At 32.7% G+C, this 23524-nt stretch overlaps 1 protein-coding gene and 1 pseudogene across 1 annotated transcript; both read left to right on the forward strand.

Annotated features, from left to right (window-relative positions):
- The first annotated feature begins 16365 nt into the window (after window positions 1-16365).
- LOC120139564 lies at window positions 16366-18964 on the forward strand (annotated as a pseudogene).
- Window positions 18965-21790: 2826 nt separating this feature from the next.
- On the forward strand, window positions 21791-23405 carry LOC120139533 (aspartic proteinase nepenthesin-1-like). The gene has a single exon (XM_039154715.1). It carries the CDS (start codon window positions 22002-22004, stop codon window positions 23331-23333), a length of 1332 nt encoding a protein of 443 aa, XP_039010646.1. The 5' UTR covers window positions 21791-22001; the 3' UTR covers window positions 23334-23405.
- Window positions 23406-23524: the final 119 nt, after the last annotated feature.

The raw sequence follows: 23524 nt of genomic DNA on the forward strand, positions 1-23524 counted from the left end.
TTCATTATTTGGCTCAAGTTCTTAAAAAGAAAATTAATACGATACACATACGATAGTAATGAGGATCTAAACTTCGTATGAAATGAGTTTAAGAAAGTTAAAAAATAGGTTCAAATATTTTAAACTTAGTTTTTTTTGTGTGTGTGCCGTCGTTGGGTTTTTTTTCTTTATTTTTTAATCGACGGTGACACCAACCTTAATGTTAGTTGTTATCTGTCGATATTCATTATTATTTTTTATTTTATTATGTCGTATAATTTTTAATAATTATGTATTTATTACATGTTTTCCTCTATCTTTATAACACGTTTCATATGTCTTATGGTACGTTTTTTTTATCGTTTTACTGTTATTTTTGTTTATCTTTTTCTCAATGATGGATTTGATATCGTCACGATTGATCAAGATGACGCTTATTTGTTATCATGATGATATTCTTTGTTTTAGACCCTCAGATTGGATTTGGACGCGTTATTTACGTTTGTGGATAGTTTTCTTGTATTACTCGATTTTGATTTACGATTTGTTGATTGTCTTTTAATTGCTTGATATCCTTTCGTGGTTCGTTTGTTGATGCAATCAAATATGTTCTAATCTATCTTTTATTTGAGGTTATTCGATTAGATTTTTATCATTTTTCTTATATAGTCATGTGATCTTAAGTGACTAGTTACTTGTGTTAATGAATATAAGAAAATATTTTTATTATTGGTTTAGTTTTAATGTTGTGGTTATAAAATGTTCTTATTATGAGCTTAGTTTTACAGTTGTGGTTATAAATTTTCATTGTAATTTAGATATTTTTCTACTTTTCATAAAACTATTTAATTATATTTTAAAAAATTAAAAGAGTGTATTAGTTAAATTAAAATTTGGGCAACCTATTTCATTCCAACATAAAACATAAGATTACAATCTAATTTCATAATGCGTGTCCACTGTCCGGGTAGTTCTGCGGTGCGGCGCCTAAAAAACGGCTAATATACGGCGTGACCGGTTAAACAAGTGACCGGTTAAAATTTAGACCGGTTATGTTATATTATTTAACCGGAAATATTATAAAGTACAATAACATACTAGGTAGCGCTTATATAATGTAATAGGTAGCGCTTATATTTACCTATTTTATAAGTAAACCGGTATATTTATACCGATAGCATTGCAAATTTACCTATTACATTATATTATATTGAAAGTGTCCATACTTTTTATAAAAAGGATCGATATTTCTTTTAAAGTTATGTAATTTATGTTTCAATTTTTTTTAATAGTGTTTCATGTTTTCCACCTACAATATTAATTTAATAATTTCATTTGCACAAAAAATTATTTGATTATTTTATATTTTATAAAATATTATTTAGAATTTTTAATTTAATAATAATATATATCGTAACGTAAAAAATAAATCATTAGACGCCTATAATTACTAAATTAATATCTTAAAACTCACTCAAAAGATAACCTTAAATTAATGTTTTCCACATTGCAAATTTACCTATTACATTATATTATATTGAAAGTGTCCATACTTTTTATAAAAATGATCGATACTTCTTTTAAAGTTATGTAATTTATGTTTCAATTTTTTTAATAGTGTTTCATGTTTTCCACCTACAATATTAATTTAATAATTTCATTTGCACAAAAAATTATTTGATTGTTTTGATATTTTATAAAATAATATTTAGAATTTTTAATTTAATAATAATATATATCGTAACGAAAAAAATAAATCATTAGACGCCTATAATTACTAAATTAATATCTTAAAACTCACTCAAAAGATAACCTTAAATTAATGTTTTCTACAGTGAAAAAAGTATGAACACTTTTATAAAAAGGATAGACACTTTACAATATAACCACTACCTATTACATTATATAAACGATACCTATTACATTATATAAGCGCTACCTATTACATCATATATTTACCTATTATATTGAAAGTGTCCATACTTTTTATAAAAATGATCGATACTTTTTTTTAAAAGTTATATAATTTATGTTTCAATTTTTTTAACAGTGTTTCATGTTTTCCACCTACAATATTAATTTAATAATTTCATTTACACAAAAAATTATTTGATTGTTTTGATATTTTATAAAATATTATTTAGAATTTTTAATTTAATAATATATATATCGTAACGTAAAAAATAAATCATTAGACGCCTATAATTACTAAATTAATATCTTAAAACTCACTCAAAGGATAACCTTAAGAACACTTGAAGAAGCAAGAGAACAACTATCCAAGCAATCAAAAACGAGAAAATCCCAACATGATAACAATTGAACATATCATATCAATGTTCAAACTCAAGTTGTAGATTTTGATTTCCTTTTGCTTGGCATCATATGAGATTTGGATTTTGATTTCCTTTTGCTTGGCACCATATGAGCTTTGGATTTTGATGAGCATCGGAAGTATTTCAGACTTATGATTTGGGTGGTACTCAACTTATGATTTTAGTTGCTATTTGTTACATTTCTTGTATACCACCCAGATCATACGCCCGAAACGTTTCTGACGCTTTAAAGTTGACCAAAAAATAAAATGGTCGGGATTTCCCTCGCGTTTATACGTTGGAAAAAAAACAATGAAAATTAGGAATAATCAATGATAACATGCATATTGGCTTGGGCTAATATTTATAGTGGAGCCGAAATATATATTGAAATTCAAACTCAAATTGAAATTTAAATTCAAACTCCAATTACATATGAAATGAATTTGAAATGCAGTGTTAAATTGAACATGAAAATTGCATAATTGATTCATACTGTTCAAGTAACATGCTTTATGAACCATCAAGCTAAAAGACAATATTGATTGAGTTCAAAGCTGAGTTGTAAGTTGATGGAGTTGTCACACTTGTCACATGGTTGGAATAAAGTACTCACATGCGAGATAGATTGTTTTGTTATACATAACCCATCTCAACTGAATGAAAATATACATACAATATAATCAAACCAAAACATACTTACACAACAAATTTATATATAATAATGTTCAAATAATGTACCCACAAAAACAAAATTAATCCAATGAAAAAGAGTTATTTCTAACAAAGTCCGGAACATTATTTTTCCAAATAATGTACCCATAACAATGTTCAATTAATGTACCCACAACAATGTTTAATTGATTTGTTGTTTAATTTTCAATTTGAATTATTTGATTTAATAATTTCATTTGCACAAAAAATTATTTGATTGTTTTGATATTTTATAAAATAATATTTAGAATTTTTAATTTAATAATAATATATATCGTAACGTAAAAAATAAATCATTAGACGCCTATAATTACTAAATTAATATCTTAAAACTCACTCAAAAGATAACCTTAAATTAATGTTTTCCACAGTGAAAAAAGTATGGACACTTTTATAAAAAGGATAAACACTTTACAATATAACCACTACCTATTACATTATATAAACGATACCTATTACATTATATAAGTGCTACCTATTACATCATATGTTTACCTATTATATTGAAAGTGTCCATACTTTTTATAAAAAGGATCGATATTTTTTTTAAAAGTTATGTAATTTATGTTTCAATTTTTTTAACAGTGTTTCATGTTTTCCACCTACAATATTAATTTAATAATTTCATTTACACAAAAAATTATTTGATTGTTTGGATATTTTATAAAATATTATTTAGAATTTAAATTTAACAACATTAACCAAAGTTCCCATACCAAACCCTTCCAGATCACAAAACTGGTCGACCTTGAAAGCCACGCCGCTGCGATTTTTACCCGCGAATCTTTTCGTGTGTTCCAAGATGAACTTATACGGGAGACATTGTACCGGATTGAGGCAGAGATTAAGTCCTTATCAGATGAATGTCAACATTATATTTTGTCAAAGTACGCAGAAAAAAATAGGAAATTAGTTTTGATTCTCGTACGAAAACTCTAATTTGCTCCTGCAAAAAATTCGAGACCGTTGGACTTCCGTGTCGCCATCAACTTCACATTTTGAAGCATTTGGACTACACATATTTGCCCGGGACTTTGATTCAAAGTAGGTGGACTAATGATGCGAAGGCTTCTGCACCCAGCTATGTTGATTTGAATGTGTCTCCAGAAGTGATGCAAATGGCAAGGTTCGCTGCTCTACGTTCAACGTCAAGTAGGTTATGCTACATTGCATCAAAGACAGACGAGTCTTTCAAAACCGCAAGAGATGAGATGAAAAAACTAATAGAAGAATTAGAAAACTCGTTTGGTTTGAATCATTCAGTCAACCAGAGCATTGTAGTAAACAATGTTCGTGACCCTCAACGAAAACAACGCAAGCGAAAAGAAGTGCCGAAGAACAAGGTCGAGAAGAAAATTAGGCGATGTGGGTACTGCAACGGTGAGGGGCATAACAAACTAACATGTCCTCAAGTCAAGCTCAGTTTGAGTACAAGCACACAGCCTACATCAACTGATTTTTTCGAAGACGGAATGGAATGACAGCGATCTCCATATAATATATCGTAAGTATCAACATGACTCCTATTGTATGTACATATAAATATTTTGAATGAAGGAAGAAAAACCGCGTTACTTAAAATTACCGACACTTTTTTAAATGGTATCGACACATTTTTCTTCCAATCTGGACATAAAGTACCGACACAATATTATAAAGTGTCGATATAGGTTGTAGACCTATTCGCGCATAAAACCGGTATATTTATACCGGTTATATTACAAAATTATCTATTACATTATAAATCTGGGTTCCGATGTGTAAATGTCGATACTTTTTTAAATCGTATCGACACATTTTTCTTCCAATATGGACATAAAGTACCGACACAATATTAAAAAGTGTCGATATAGGTTGTAGACCTATTCGCGCATAAAACCGGTATATTTATACCGGTTATATTATAAAATTATCTATTACATTATAATTATGGGTTCCGATGTGTAAATGTCGACACTTTTTTAAATCGTATCGACACATTTTTCTTCCAATATGGACATAAAGTACCGACACAATATTAAAAAGTGTCGATATAGGTTGTAGACCTATTCGCGCATAAAACCGGTATATTTATACTGGTTATATTACAAAATTATCTATTACATTATAATTATGGGTTCCGATGTGTAAATATCGACACTTTTTTAAATCGTATCGACACATTTTTCTTCCAATATGGACATAAAGTACCGACACAATATTAAAAAGTGTCGATATAGGTTGTAGACCTATTCGCGCATAAAACCGGTATATTTATACCGGTTATATTGCAAATTTACCTATTTTATTATAATATGTTGAAAGTGTCCATACTTTTTATAAAAAGGATCGATACTTTTTTTAAATATATGTAATTTATGTTTCAATATTTTTTAAGTATGTTTCATGTTTTCCACCTACAATATTAATTTAATAATTTCATTTGCACAAAAAATTAGTTGATTGTTTTGATATTTTATAAAATAATATTAAGAATTTTTAATTTAATAATAATATATACCGTAACGTAAAATAAATCATTAGACGCCTATAATTACTAAATTAATATCTTAAAACTCACTCAAAAGATAACCTTAAATTAATGTTTTCCACAGTGGAAAAAGTATAGACACTTTTATAAAAAGGATAGATACTTTACAATATATTAAAAAAGTATAGACACTCAAATGTATATACACAATATAATCACACCAAAATATAAATACACAAGAATGTTCAAATAATGTACCGACAAACAAAATTAATCCAATGAAAAAGGGTTGTTTCTAACGAAGTCCGGAACATTAGAGGCCTTCAACAAATTTTCCAAATACTCTCGTATGTTTCCGCCTTTTTCTGAGGACATACATAAATAATTTCAATATCAAACTAATGAGGTGCAATTTTACTAACAATAAATTAAATTCGCATAAGCATGAATAAATTTGTGTCATACCTAGAGCTTTGTCGTTCGAATGGGAAGCAGCGTCAAAGGTATGTGGACATATGTAATTGTATTTCTATATAAACACATAAGTTGTTAAAATAATCAATGTCTGAACACCTGTTCAACTGGAAAAACATATTGCATAAATGCAACTTACCGGATTATAAATCATTTTTTCCGCTGAATCATCGACCAAAAGTGTATTTAGCTCGTTAAAATCTGGACACGCGTTCCAAACATCATTGAGATCTTTACAGTAGGTAACAGAATCGTATGTTTTGCATTTTTTTTGATCTTGTTCACAAACAGTCGAACATAAATATGTAGGAATCATAGACAACGAAAAGTCAGCAAACTGTAATGACATTCATCTTACCCACACGAATAGAAAATGCTCGGAAAATACAGGTAGTTTCTCAAGTACACGGTCGACGTTATGCCTGAGATTGTAATCAAGTTTGAATGTTAACATTCAAATGTATATTAACGATTTTGACTACAGTAATTCAATTGCCTCAAACATGTTCTAACCTCATCTTTGAAGACCAAAGGGCAACAACAAAATTGTCGACACAAAATTGCATAAATTCAAATAATCCTCTTCTGAGGACAACATCTACAACATGAAGAAAATGAGATTAAAGTTCTACGCTTATATGTTAAAATAATGGATACAAAAGAATAGAATTAAAACCTGCCGGCAGTCTTGGGATGTAGGCAAGGACACCATTGAGATCAAAAATTAAAAGTTTTCTTGAAGGTGGCATTGCAGACACGATATACTTGTTTGGATCATCATCTTCATCATCATCATCATCATCGTCATCATCATCGTCATCTTCATCGTCAGCTTCATCTTCTGCGACCGCTTGGTTGTCCACATCTGTTAAAAGAAAATAAAATAAAGTTCAGAACGTGTAAATGTTAAGAAACATAGATAATGAATTACCTAACTCGTTTGATGTCGTTGACGTAATTCGTTACGCAACATGGAGACTTCACGTTGCAATGATGAAATATCGGATCGCATTCCACTCACAAGGGAATCAATATGCTCCCGAAAATTGATCATGTATTCCATCACGGTCTTAATTGTGACATCCTCTGCAACTGGAGCTTCTTCCATCATTGCGTCTCCACTTGGTTGCTCTTCTTCATGGCCAACGGGGTCCATTTCCTCCCTCTCTTGATCTAATCCGACCTCCTTGACACGCTTCCAACCGAGTTTTTCAACAAAATCATATCCCGCTTTTTTAATAAATACCATGTCAATCTTGCGGGTTAATCGAACAGGGGCGTCATGCGAAAAATCAACTTCCTTCTTCTTCAACAGATGGGTGATGACACATCCATATGGTAGTGTAGTTGAAATTGTTGCTCCCTTTGTGACCATATATACAATTGTATTAAATATGATTTTGCAATGTTTGGAGCCGTTTTGGATTTATACTTTGCTATCCACCAATAATCGCTGTCTCGAAGCGTTGAATGTTTTCCCCCACTAGGCCGGATATACCATGTGAGCATTTTGTGAAACACTCTCGACTCTACATCGAGGTGAATTGGGCTATTTCTAGTAACCCGTTTAATTGTAGACCAATCTACACCATTTTCATCTGAATCCCCTGTATTCGCTACACCTAAACCCTCCGCAATAGTTTCTGGAGATATATACATATCCTTCCCCATGACATGTGTATTAATTCCTATTATATTAGTCTTATTAGGCTCGTGCTGTAAGGAAGCATTGTTGTAGAAGACTCTAACTAGGTTGGGATAATATCTTGGTTCTACACCAAGGAATTCAAGCCAACCCCAAGATGTAAATGTAGATTTAAAACTAAATGCATATTTATCATCAAACAAGAAACCCAGGTCAATGACACGTTCGGGACGAATCTTCCTTACTTTAAAACTCGTCTGCCATCTTTGTTTCTCCATGTCGGATCTAAAGTTCAGAGTTTCGAAGGACCTGATTTCCTCAGAAGAATCGTTTGTTACAGAAGGAGGTGGTTGAGAAGAACTGGGTTGAGAAGAGCTTTGAGAAAGACCTCGCTTCTGACGCTGACGTTTTGGAGCCATTTTGGTTGGATGCTACCCCTATTACAATGGAACACAAACACATTCAGGATAAAAACTCCAATATAGAAATCAATCAAACCCATAAAATATCGATAAATTTACCTGAATATCTGATCGTCACTTATGATAACGGTAGAAGAAAGAGGAAGAACTGCCTGCTTGCCTTTATGTTTAGGGTTTCTCGATTAAGAGTACTATATATCGTAAACGGTGGAAAACACTTGATATTTAAATTAGTATCGACACAAACTATATTAGTGTCGACACATTATTTATACATATTCTCTCATAAAACCGGTATAATTGTACCGGTTAGATTGAAAAATTACATATTACATTATACTTTTGGGTTCGATGATTTTGGGATCGACACTTTTATATATATGGATCGACACTTTATGGGTGCACCCTGTTTTCCATTCATTCTGGAAAAAAATATCGACACAAACTATTAGTGTCGACACATTATTTATACATATTCTCTCATAAAACCGGTATAATTGTACCGGTTAGATTGAAAAATTACATATTACATTATACTTTTGGGTTCGATGATTTTGGGATCGACACTTTTTATATATGGATCGACACTTTATGGGTGCACCCTGTTTTCCATTCATTCTGGAAAAAAATATCGACACAAACTATATTAGTGTCGACACATTATTTATACATATTCTCTCATAAAACCGGTATAATTGTACCGGTTAGATTGAAAAATTACATATTACATTATACTTTTGGGTTCGATGATTTTGGGATCGACACTTTTTATATATGGATCGACACTTATGGGTGCACTCTGTTTTCCATTCATTCTGGAAAAAAATATCGACACAAACTATATTAGTGTCGACACATTATTTATACATATTCTCTCATAAAACCGGTATAATTGTATCGGTTAGATTGAAAAATTACATATTACATTATACTTTTGGGTTCGATGATTTTGGGATCGACACTTTTTATATATGGATCGACACTTTATGGGTGCACCCTGTTTTCCATTCATTCTGGAAAAAATATATCGACACAAACTATATTAGTGTCGACACATTATTTAGACATATTCTCTCATAAAACCGGTATAATTGTACCGGTTAGATTGAAAAATTACATATTACATTATACTTTTGGGTTCGATGATTTTGGGATCGACACTTTTTATATATGGATCGACACTTTATGGGTGCACCCTGTTGGCCATATTGTAAATTTGCCTTTTACTTCCAAGTATCAACATGACCCTTAATGTGTATAAGAAACATGTACAACAACATACTGCTAACTTTTCTCATCTCATTCATAATTATATTCATATACAAAAATATAAATCGTATACAAAATTATAAATCTTATACAAAATTAACCCTACATTTACATCATTGCATCCTTTTGTTATTCTTATGTAATATTGCAGCTTTTGTTATCTCCTGTCTTCGTTCATTTTGATTGTGGCTTACGAGATCGTTTAATACTCGCGATCGATCCCTGTCTCCAACAACCTATATTCAAATTGTCAGAACGTTAAGTATTGTCAACTACAGCATTCAATCTACGACTTTTAACAATTTTACCACAAACGATTTTTTCTATCCACTTACAAAATCACCAGTTTCCCCTGTAGAACCGATCGATTCCATCCACATCATCACATACATGCCGCAATCATATCTGTTACAAAATTTGAAAACCACACATGTCAATTATGATGAATACTGCATAAATTAAGCTTTCTATTGTGATAACATCTCATACCCATTCAATTGCTTATTCTTCTTATGCTCCACAAATTTGAAATTTTTCAAGGGATACTTTCCTAGAGATCCACAGGACTCAACCCAAATGCGTTTCTTATTATAAGAATCTAATATTTTAATCTGCATTAAAATAGAAGAAGTTATGCACCAAAAAAATTATGCATTATAATTTACATAACGTCCTTTCATAACAAACTAACATACATACCAATCTCTTAGCATCCTTCACTCTCTGTTTAGCTGCTTCAGTTGTAAACATACTATCATATATTGTTACAACATGATCTACCATATCCAACACCAACAGATACCAATGTGAATTATGGTAGTTTATTGTGATCATGATCTGCAACAAATTTCACACTCAATTTGACAAAATTCAACATTCTATATCCGAAAACATCATTTGCAATTGGTATGGTGTCTTACCTTCTCACAGTCGGTGAATTTCACATAGTTATCCAATATGACACCCCAGAAGGTAGAAATACTCTCAACACTTTCTTTGTTGTTGGCTTCCAACGCCTGTTGCTGTAATTACGCAACAAACATTATTAATTTACCGTCTATAACACTACTTTTCAATATTTATTAATTTAACTCACCACTAAGAGGTATGGAAGGTAGCCAATCCTCCGGAGTGACTTTTGAGAATCGTAGCATATGGTCCAGGCGAGCAATTCGATAACCTAACAAAATTAATTACACAATCAGAACATATTCAATAAGTTTTAACATTTTCTACTTTCTACTTACCACACCGCCAACCCATTCCGTAGGCTTCAACGTTGCAACGTCGTATACAATAGCGAATTGATTTCCCATTGAGATTACAAAATATCTGTATGAATCATTAGGATTAATATGTTGTCATGAAATATTTAAATATCACTCACAAAACAATATATTTCACTTACCCCGATTCTAACTCGCTATTCCATAAATAATCACAAATTGCAGCTTCGATGTCATCAATTCCGCTTGGAATATCCGCTTTTTCAACCTACAATTTTGCGTACAAATTTTTGTCACAACAACATAATAAAAATCAAATTAAGTATTCTTTTATTAAACTTACCTTCTGCTTCTTCTTCTGGGGTGCAGGACATTTCGAATCCAAAACTGCTGCTATAACACTCTCTGGTGTATAAATGACATCGACTTCCTTCCTCTTCATTTCTTCCATCTCTTCTTCTTCCTCCTCCCTCTTTTCTTCTTCATATTTTTTCAGTTCATCGTACTTTTTTTCTACATAGCTCTTCATCTCTTTTATTTCACCCTTCAATTGAGCTCCTTCATCCGAGTATTTATCAACCACCCCTTCACCCCCGTAAGTTCACTCCTCAAATCCACAACCTCCTTCACCACTCCCTCAAAATTTTCTCCCGTCACCATCTTAATATCACCCCTTAACACCCCAACTTCTTTCACCACTTCACCCCTCAACACCTCTACTTCTTTCACCACTCCATCTATTTTTCCTTCCACTACCCCCTTATGCCTCTCGAGTGTATCTTCGACTCTCTCGATTTTCTCTACGACTTGATCAAGTTTCTCTTCGACTCTTGATTGTCTTTGCATGATTTCAAATTGGATTTTTTTGATATCAGCCAATTCAGACATCAAAATGTCGAAGTTACTCTGTTTTGCTTCACCGTCGTCCCACTCACCGTCATCCCCCAATACAACCATCCCTCCTTTCTTCTCCTCTGCCTCCACTGCCTCCTCTACATCCTTGCCAATAACCTTCAAAATTAAATTACAATATTAAGACATTGATTATATTCTTAATATTATTTAATTACATTTATTACCATTTCTTGCTTCTTCCCTCTATCCAACTTCAACTTCACCATCACTCTAACCACCTCTTCCTTCCCCCATGCACGGATGCGTGCCACTCCGGTTCTTTCATAAGCCGGCACTGCCTCACAGCCCGACCAAAATCGAACAGTGCAACATGCATTTATAATAAAATTTATATTTTTATATAAAAACACAAAAAAGTGATTCAACTCATTTACTTCTAAGATTGCTATGCACCCTTTGAGGTATCTCTGGCTGCCCTTTTTAAAGGTGATTATTGATTCAATCAATCTCGAATAGATATATTCAGCCCAATTGAATTCACCCTTCAAGCCTTCATCGCAAATGAGCTTCATATATTCCTTGTTCGTTGACGTATCACCCGTTGGACAAAGAAATATCCCGACAAGGTACAATAGAACTCGGGCCTTCAGCTCATCCCCCCAGTAAGATCCACTTTTGATATCCTCTTCAACTTCAGCATATGTCACCTTATGATTCAAACCATATTTGGAGGCAAGTGCTTTCCAGTTCTTACTCCTACAGACTTCTATAACACTTTGCCTTTGTTTTGTACCCCCAATACGGCTGCAGCAGTCGATACCCCCAGAGGGAATGAATAATCACCATACTTAGCCATACATTGACTGACGTCAAATTGTGCCATCAAGGATCGACACAATTCCCTCCGAATAGGTCGATCGCTTACTCCGATCAACGATCCAAAACCTATTTCTCCCAGCACATTCAACTGATCCTTCTCCTTAAGGGTTTAATTAATAAATTCACCCTTTTAATGCTGCATCTTGTCGACACTTCCTACATTTTTTAACAATATATAATGTTATAGTTCTTATATATTTGTATCAACGTATTTACAAGTTTAATGAATACCTATTTTCATGTGCTTTCCTCCGTTCTTTGTACTCTTTACTATCATCCTTGACTGTGTGATGTAAGGTTCCTTTTCAGCATCACTCATTGAATTCCATTTGGACCTCACATCTTTTTTCACCTAATATTAAACATAAACGTTTCTAATCAATACATTAACACTAAATACTAATACTACTCAATGTCAATTTCATTTTACATACCGAACCGCTCTGTGTGCCATCTCCCTTCATCCTTTTGCATTCTGCCATACTGTTAACATTTAAAATTTGTAATCAATTTAAAGTTTATCGATACTTTAATCCAATTACCATTTCAACAATAATAACAAAAGGACATTGATACTTACTAGAATACATATATCCACCCTTTGGTTGCTTTCGAGTCTCGGCCTCAATTTCAAAGTCATCTGCTCCACCAACAATTTTCCAACCCATTGACTCCATTTTCCTTCATATATCAGTTTACGCAAATCAAATTATTTCGTTACATACACTTATTCAATATACAAATATAGATAACTACTCTTGTGGTAAAACGGTTTTCTTCAAAAGAATTTGAATGGCCACACCAAAATGTGTCGGCACATTTATACAACCTATAATATCATTTTCTACCTATAATATTTAATAAAAGTATCGACATTTATATTTTCCTTGAATATCTATTTCTACCTGCAATCGGTCCCAAATGCTTCCTTACTCCAAAATCCCAAACAACACATAAAAAACCCTATCGCGATTACTGTAATAATAAAAAATTAGGGTTTCGACAACATACTTTTCGATTCGACTGCAGCAACAAACAAACAAACTTCGCTTTAGAAACGCCTTCTGAAATGCAGCAACAATTACTCTTCGATTTCAAAAACTCGTCCGTTCTATCTTTTTTCAGAGGATATTTAGCTATGGCCTTTATATTTTCATTGGATATGTTATTTATATTTAATCGATACAAATACAAAAGTGTCGATACTTTTATGTCAGGTGTCGATACTTTCGAAAGGATAATTACCTATTTCTTTGAAAGTGTCGATAATTTATTACACGTACTTACGAAAGTATCGACACTTTCAATATATCCGGTATCATTTTACCGGTTTTATCATTTTGATACCGGTTTTATCATATTTTACCTGTTATATCGTTGTGGATCGATATTTTTTTAAAGTATCGACATTATAGGTGCTATAACTGTTTCTCTTTTAAATTCACAAAGTGTCGATCCTTATATAACGTATCGACACTTTTAAATTACCGGTTTTATCATTTTGTTACCGGTTTTTCATATTTTTACCTGGTATATCGTTTTGGATCGATATATTTTTTAAAAGTATCGACACTTTTAGGATTTAAAACTGCTTTTAAAGTTATGTAATTTATGTTTCAATTTATTTAATAGTGTTTCATGTTTTCCACCTACAATATTAATTTAATAATTTAATTTACACAAAATTTTATTTGATTGTTTTGATATTTTATAAATATTATTTAGAATTAAATTTAACAATATTAACCAAATATAATAATAAATATGTTTTCAACAGTGAAATAAGTATGGACACTTTTATAAAAATGATATATACTTTTTTGAAAGTTATGTAATTTATGTTTCAATTTATTTAATAGTGTTTCATGTTTTCTACCTACAATATTAATTTAATAATTTCATTTACACAAAAAATTATTTGATTGTTTTGATATTTTATAAAATATTATTTAGATTTTAAATTTAACAATATTAACTAAAGATAATAATAAATATATTTTCACAGTGAAATAAGTATGGACACTTTTATAAAAAGGATAGATAATTTACAATATAACAGGTAAAAATATGATAAAATCAGATTCATTATGACAAAACCGGTAAAATTTACTTGATATGTTAAAAGTATGGACACTTTTATAAAAAGGATAGATACTTACCGATAACCAAAGTTTACCGGTTACCAAATTTTTTAATAGTTTTTCATATTTTCTACCTAAAACATTATTAGTTGTCAACATAATAGGTACCACTAAACCGAATTTATTAAATACATTTTAATGTATCCGATAATACTATATATTAACCGTATATTAACCCGCCTTTCTAAGACATTCCCGCTGTCCACTGAGCTAGGTCGGGGGAATATTGAGCCGTGCGACATACCTTTTCATGTTAGATTGTCAGCTGTACTTGTTTGGAATGTGACGGACAAAATTGACCTCTTTTTAATCTATAATTCTGCACGTGAAAATGTTCAATTGCAGTATATATATGCTTTTCAAACACTTTTTAAATAAAAAAATCTAAGCTATTTTGTTTTTTAAAAGTAAGTCCTTATAATTTTTATTAGAAAAAATAATCCTAGTGACCGAAAATGCCTTATAATATATGATTTTAATCAATTTTTTTGGATTTGTCAAAATGACTAACAAAATTCCAACGCGAACTCTAATTTTTCAACTCAGTTTCTAGATTCGCAACGCGATACTCCAAAATCGTAATGTACTTGTTTCTTAAGAATTTTATCTAAAAAGATAGTATTCGCGCTGACGTGTCGAAAACACATATTACCACGACCACGATCGGACCGGACGGGCGGTGATGCGCGAGAGCCCCCTTGTTCTCTTTCACTCAACAAGGAAGTGGGAAATCTAAGCCTTAAATACTCATTCTCAATAGTATTTTCAATACTATGTGAGATTAAATAATATATTTAAGCAATTATCATTCTCGCAGCAACATCTTTATAAGATCCAACACCAAGCAAATTGCACTACCTTATTATGCCATCCTGCTCATTAAAGCATCACTTGCATTATAGACCACTAGTCCCCATTTCAATTAGTTTCCAAAATTTAATACCCTAACATGCAGAACAAAGCTCAAAGCAAGGGAAGAGAAACTATCCCTATCAAGGGTTTACACATATTTAATTATGTTGTGACAATTGCTATCACATAACTTTATCACATTTATGAATTATGCACTTCTAACTCATTAGTAGTGACATGTATGATCCGGTTATCACCAAGGAAAATAATCCAACACAACAACATATAACCAACAAGGACATCAAGAAACTAATACATTTCTAACAAGCTGGATTGCTATATAGATCAAGAAAAAGAAATGCTAAAATCATTCGACATAAACATCTATAGACATTGCCAAGAATCCATATTTAATTTATTGGCAACAAAAGAACAATCCATGTAGGATTTGCTGTATAGACCATGTGATAAAACTATATAAAAACACACAAGCAATTTAAAAGAAGGCAAATCATCCAAATTAAGCATTGAAACAAGTACAAAGATCTCATATTTTTAATCCCACAGTATTGGAAATACTATTGGGGGTATTTAAGGCTTGGATTTCTCACTTCCTTGTTGAGTGAAAGAAAACAAAGGAGACTCTCGCGCACCGTCACCGCCGCCCGTCCCGTCCGGTCGTGGTCATACGTGTCTTCGACACGTTCGCACGGATACTATCTTTTTAGAGAAAATTCTTAAGAAACAAATGCATTGCGATTTTGGAATATCGCGTTGCGAATTTAGAACTTTGGTTGCGAATTTATTGGTCATTTTGACAAATTAAAAAAAAAATTGATTAATGTTATTTTCTCTTTTTATTATATTCAACCTCGGTTTTTAGTATGTTCAACCCCGCTTCTTCCACTTCCTCGCAAACCTAACCCAAATTCAAGGCGTTGCTCCACTCAGGTATTTTTTTTTAATTTAATAGTTCTTTGGTGCTTTTCTTTAGATTTTTTAGCACAATTTGCTGACTTTTTTCTTATATTTAATTTGCTCATTTTATGTCCACATGGATAATATGATGGAAGTCGTCTCCTTCCTCGAATTTTCAATACCCCTTTTAAGTCGCCTTCAGTCATCGTTCATTTTGGTTCAACTAAGATAGTGAAGAAACCGTTTTGAAAACTATGCAAACCCTTTCCCAATTACTGCCAATTGAATAGAAAAAACGATATCTTTCTGTGTATATGTTCCAGATTTGTTCAGTTTGGATCTTTAGTAGATCAAGTTGCCGACAGTTTTTGGTTTACTTGTTGCTTTGATTTGGACTGAATTCGATCTGATCTTGGCATGGCAGAAGCTGTTAGGGAAGTTTCTGCTGACCCAAAAATTTCAGTTCAACCTGCTGGCGACTGCGTAGCTCCGCCGAATCAGCCTGTTTTGGTATCACCGACTGTCGATGATGCAAAACATCCGAATTCCGTAAACGATGAGGTAATTTTGTTGTTTAACTTTTTGATTCCTCAGAAATTGCTATAGAGTGATAATAATAAGCAATAGAAAGAAGCTTATGACAACTGGTTATAAATGAGTGGATGGCTAGAACTTTAACTGTGATACCAACATGATTCTTTTACATATACATATAAAGAATAGAATCATTCATTTATTTATCTAAGAACATACAATTTTATGTTCTTCAAATATGTTTTTCTTCGAAGATTACTCTTTCTTTGTAGATATACATAGTTTCCGATCAATTGGAAGTTGCGGGGGACGTCATATGCACTTTTCTTTTTCAAATGGAAACTCTGTGTTCTGCGTTTTGAGCAATGAGTTTCGGGGATAGAAGTATCTCAACACGTGGTTCATGTTTATTCGCTAAGTTCATGAATGTTGCAGCTGATCCATCTCTGTTTGAAGTTCTTTTGTTTCATATTGCAATATGCAACTGAGCTTCGCCTATAGTGGAGGAAATTTTATTTTTGGCATTTCATATACTTTCAGAATGATTGCAAGCTTTTCACTGTTTTGATGGATTTGCATGAAGCATATATATACATTTTAGTATTTCTTTGAATTTTCTCTTTGTGCTTTTGAAACAAGGGAAAAACCAAATTGCTGTTTTGTTGAGAACTTGATTCTTGTGCAGAATTTGAGACACACATCAAACACGGGAGCGTCTGTTGCAATGGGGCAGTCTGATGGTGCTGAATATGTTACTATCAGTGAAGCACCAACTCCCACATCAGATAACTTTAAGAAAGTATCGGTTTTACCACTTATTTTCCTGATCTTCTATGAGGTGTCTGGAGGTCCATTCGGGGTTGAGGATAGTGTCAATGCTGCTGGACCATTTCTTGCTCTTCTCGGATTTTTGGTTTTTCCATTCATCTGGAGCATTCCAGAAGCATTAATTACTGCTGAGATGGGCACTATGTTCCCCGAAAATGGTGGTTATGTTGTTTGGGTTTCATCGGCATTAGGTTCCTATTGGGGGTTTCAGCAAGGCTGGATGAAATGGCTGAGTGGGGTCATCGATAATGCTTTATATCCGGTTTTGTTTCTTGACTATTAAAGTCTGGAATCCCTGCTTTAGGAGGTGGTTTACCTAGAATCTTTGCTGTGCTTGCTTTGACTTTAGTGCTCACATATATGAACTATAGGGGTTTAACCATTGTAGGATGGGTTGCTGTGCTTCTCGGGGTTTTCTCACTCCTTCCCTTTGTGGTCATGGGTTTGTGTCGATTCCAAAAATAGAGCCTTCAAGATGGTTTGTTGCAAACATTCATGATGTCGATTGGAATTTATATTTGAATACACTCTTTTGGAATCTAAACTATTGGGACTCGATTAGTACGCTCGCTGGAGAGGTAGAGAACCCGAAGAAAACTCTCCCAAAGGCCTTGTTTTATGCTTTGATCTTGGTGGTTCTCGGATATTTCTTTCCGCTATTAGTTGGTACGGGGGCCCTTCCCCTTGATCGCGAGTCGTGGACTGATGGTTATTTCTCAGACATTGCTAAGTTATCGGTGGAGTTTGGTTGAGATGGTGGATCCAAGCAGCTGCAGCAATGTCGAATATGGGGATGTTTGTGGCTGAGATGAGTAGTGACTCCTTCCAACTTTTGGGGATGGCCGAGCGCGGGATGCTACCAGAGTTCTTTAGTAAGAGGTCTCGCCATGGAACTCCTCTAATCGGGATCTTATTTTCTGCTTCAGGTGTTCTATTGTTGTCATGGTTGAGCTTTGAAGAGATTGTAGCTGCAGAGAACTTCTTGTACTGTTCGGGATGATTTTGGAGTTCATAGCATTTGTTCGGTTAAGGATGAAATATCCGGCCGCATCACGACCTTACAAAATACCCGTGGGGACGGTTGGATCGATCCTTATTTGCATTCCTCCAACCATATTGATATGTGTTGTGTTGGCTCTTTCTTCGCTCAAAGTTGCAGCGATTAGCCTTGTGGCTGTCATTATTGGCCTCGTAATGCAACCTGGTCTCAAGTACGTTGAGAGAAAAAGATGGCTTAAGTTCTCTACTAGTGCAAACCTTCCCGACCTACACGTCTCCAGTAACGATGACACCGATTCCATACCAAGATGACATATCATCATTAAAAACTCGAAGGTAAAGTTCTTCGTCGATTCCCGAGCCATTAACCTCCATTTGGAAAGGTGTTTGGTTATGGAAATGTTCATGAATGTTGTTCTATCTTGTTTGCATTAGCCCGTAGCTTAGTCACGTTCGGGTAGCAATTATGAACTACCCGAACTACTTATCGTCTTCGAATTTAGAGTGATGGTAGATGAACACAGTGATTGAATAATTAGAAGCAAATACCAAATGGTTGCATATCTGAAGTCATTTGAACTATGACTTCGTTAGCTATTAATAGTGGTTTCCTTGTTAACTTCTGGCCTGACGTAATTTATGCAAATCGCGCGCGCACACAAACACGGATTGGCCAACATATCTGATTTTGTATTCGACTATTAATATTTGAACTCAAATTTATGTGTTATTATTCGAATTTTATTTTTTTAAGGTTTAATACTAAAACAATTATTCAAATTATATTCTAAATTAACTTTAGGTGTTTAAAGTATTTCTTGCTACAAATAAGTGTCTCATTTTTTTCCGTTAAACTTTTAAGTACCTAAATTGTAACAATTGTTAAAAAATTATTATCCAAATAAGATGTAATACATAACCATAATTTAATTTTTCACGATTTTCTTTAAATTCAAATTCAAATATAAATTAAATTAAATTAAAAAATAAAAATATTTTTAATCCTAATTTGTGGGTCTGTTCTTCCTTTTCTGTAATTAGGGTTTCGTTCTTTGCAACCTAACCCCACAATCATATATGGTTTTTTTTCAATCCTAGGTGCTAGTTCAATTCGTTCTTTGCAACTTAAACTCTAGGGTTTTCTCAAATATCAATTTTAGATTTTTTTTTTGTTTAGATTTAGGATTTGATCGAAAGTCAAATAAAAAAAGAAAGAAAATGAGAAAGAGATTGCGAATCTAACCTTTTGAAACACTAAACCCTAATCTAACAATAAGAAATCATTGAAAACAATACGAGAAAGAATACAATTGAAAGTGAAAGAGGAAGGGAAGTAGATGAACATTTTCAAAGAAAGAGAAGAGAGGAGGAGAATCGATGGTAAACTTTCCTGATTTAAAAATATATAATCTCAAAAAAATAAATAAATTGAAATTTGATAATCAACTATTGAACACCAATGATTAATGATCATGCGTTTAATACCTAGTTTTAACCCAATTGGAAAAATCGACTATTTCAACGGTTGCGGTGAGAAAGCTCGTCTAGAATAAAAATACAAATTTATCATCATGCTTGTTATTGTAATATTAATTTTACTTTAGTATGCTTGTGCCGTTTCATTCCTTTTTTTTACGTTCTTTTTTTCGTTTGCTGTCTATAGAAAATTTTAATTTAATTATTTTTAAAAAATTGTTAATTTATTAATTTAAAATTAACTTATTGGTTTTATTAACAAATTAAAATAACATTAGTGATTTTTATTATAATATTAAAAAATTGTTAGTAATTTTTAACATTAGGTAAGTTAATTTATTTTTAATTTATAATATCATGTTTGAAATGAACATTATATATTCTCAAAAGTAGTTTTTGACAGCAATACTAAACACTAAAATTTTAAACTCAATTTCTCAAAACCACTTTTAAAGAATTTTTTCCACAACAATGCCAAACTAGCTCTTAGTCAACGATGATCAAAGTAAATGATTTTTAAAAAATATTAACTATCGAACAACACATGTCAATCTTTAATTAGTTAAAGGTGCCATGTGACACGTTTTAATAGGTGCTACATGTCAAATGAGGGTTTTAGATACAATTAAATTGAACTTGATAACGAAAATAACTGTAAATCTCAATCTAAACCCAAAAAAAAATTAGAACTAAAGTGAAAAACAAAATATAATTTAGGGGCTAAACATGTTTATAAATTACATTTAAATTTAATATAAATTATAATAATTTATTCACTTGTGATTCAATTGATAATAATTTCAGCTTTTAGCCCTAAACATAAATAATGTTATTTTAATGGGATAGTATAAACTAATTTGAGTATGAATTATATAAATTTCACACATTTGAAGTTTATCAAATATTAAATATTCGTCTTCCTACTATATATATATATATATCACGAGAGATCCACTTATATTATGTAGAATTTATTAATTTATATATATTTTAATCTTTAGCAAATTTAATTTAATTTCTATTAATTCTAACTGTAAATATAATTTAATCTAAAGATAAAAAAAATGTGAAACAATAGATTTGAGATAATATAATGAGATCCATTTAATAAATAGAAGTAGCAATTTTGTCTTACTTAACAATGGTAGGGCCATCAACTTCACCAAAACGTAATTAGTAAAAATGTTAGCCCAACAACCAGAAAACACCCACATTCCAATCACTATTAAGACTTTTGAGTTACTCATATAATATTCTTTTAAAATAATATATATTCATAAATTTCACTTTTTGACCAACAAAAATTTGAATTATAAAATTAATAAAATATATACAATAAGTACTATATATATATATATAAATTAATTAAATACAATATGATTATTTGTCAAAAATAGTGGGATAACCTACTCCCATATGAGATTGATAACCAAACTCCTGAAATGACAACATTCAAACCAATATGTTATTTTCTTACAATTTCATTGCTTCAAAATTGTACATACTAATTATTTTATACAAGGGAATAAACAAAAATAGTTTTTTAAATATCAATAAAAAATACGCGACAACATTACAAACTCACTTTGTATATGAAATAATAATCTTATATATATAACCTTTTTAGTAGTTTAAGTGATTATAAGGTAATATCTGTTTGAATTTTTTTTTAACTATTAACAAAACATACACACCCTACGAATGCAACTACTTGAACCTTCATGGGTTATATATATAATATATTTTAGATTTGCATAAATGTGGTGAAATCTCAACCTCAATGTACAAGATGGCATGTCTCACTTCACACTTGAGCCTGCATCTTCTCTTCTAAGCTATCCTCCTTGTCTCTTTCCATTTTCCCCCCATATTTACTCCATTATTGTTGTCTCAACTTTACATTGCTTTCTCTGTGTTTTGAATGTTACTTATCTAAGACTATTTTAACATCAATCTTATGTAACTTTGCTTCATCAACCCCTTTTTTTTCTCTAATTAATTTTCCATGGCTTTAATCCATTCTTTATGTCGTGTCTCATTTTCGGCTCTGGTAATTGTCGTATTATATGTCTCACCGGCACTTTCGACATCGAGGGGAGCATCGGGAGACTTGGATAAGGTTCGAAATGGGTTCAGGGTTATGCTCAAGCATGTTGATTCGGACAAGAATTTAACCAAATGGGAGCGGATGCAACGTGGGATAAAGCGTGGGAACCATAGGCTGCAGAGGTTGAATGCCATGGTTTTGGCAGCAGACACGGATTCTGCCACGGTTCAAGCGCCTGTGGTTGCGGGGAATGGGGAGTTTCTAATGGACTTATCGATCGGGACGCCACCGACGAGTTACTCTGTGATATTGGATACCGGCAGTGATTTGATATGGACTCAATGCAAGCCTTGCACCCAATGTTTCGATCAATCCACCCCGATCTTCGACCCGGAAAAGTCTTCCACGTTCTCCAAGTTATCTTGCTCGAGCGACCTATGCTCCGCGCTACCTCAATCAACATGCAACGATGGATGCGAGTATCTCTACACCTATGGTGATTACTCGTCGACACAAGGGGTCATGGGAACCGATACATTCACATTCAACAAGGTTTCGGTTCCAAAAATCGGATTCGGGTGCGGCGAAGACAATGAGGGCGATGGATTTTCGCAAGGTGCAGGCCTCGTTGGGCTCGGACGCGGACCCTTATCGCTAGTTTCGCAACTGAAAGAACCCAAGTTTTCTTATTGCTTAACCTCCATCGATCAGACACAAAAGAGCTTACTTTTGATGGGGTCAATAGCAAGTGGGAAAGAATCATTAGGTGCAATGAAAACCACACCATTGATACGTAATCCATCACAGCCATCATTTTACTATCTTTCACTTCAAGGCATTACCCTCGGAAGCACTCCCTTGCCTATCAAGAAATCAACTTTTGCACTCCAAGACGATGGCACGGGCGGCGTAATCATCGACTCCGGCACCACAATCACATACCTAGAACAAGCTGCTTTCGATGTGCTGAAGAAGGAATTTATTTCTCAAATGGGGCTTTCCGTCGACAGTTCGAGTTCAACAGGTCTTGACCTATGCTTCAGCTTGCCGTCGGATTCGACGCAAGTCCAAGTACCCAAACTGATATTCCATTTCGTTGGAGCGGATTTAGATTTACCGGCAGAAAATTATATGATCGCCGACTCGAGCTCGGGAGTGATTTGCTTGGCGATGGGAAGTTCGAGTGGGATGTCAATCTTTGGCAACGTTCAACAGCAGAATATGTTGGTTGTTCATGATCTAAAGAAGGAAACGGTGTCTTTCGTTCAGACACAATGCCAAAATGTATGATTTCATTTTCGTTTGTGTGTTGATTTGTAACTTTTCTCTTATGGTTCACAATTTCTTGTATAGATAATAGATTTATGTTTGAATTTATTAATGCTCCTAATTAGCTTATTTTAGCCATCAAATTAAGGACCAGTTTCAAAAATATATATTATTTTATTCATTTATTTTATCCCATGTTATTATATTCATAT

This window comes from Hibiscus syriacus, unplaced genomic scaffold (assembly GCF_006381635.1).
Source record: "Hibiscus syriacus cultivar Baekdansim isolate YM2019G1 unplaced genomic scaffold, ASM638163v2 tig00110761_pilon, whole genome shotgun sequence".
Classification (NCBI taxonomy): Eukaryota; Viridiplantae; Streptophyta; class Magnoliopsida; order Malvales; family Malvaceae; genus Hibiscus; species Hibiscus syriacus.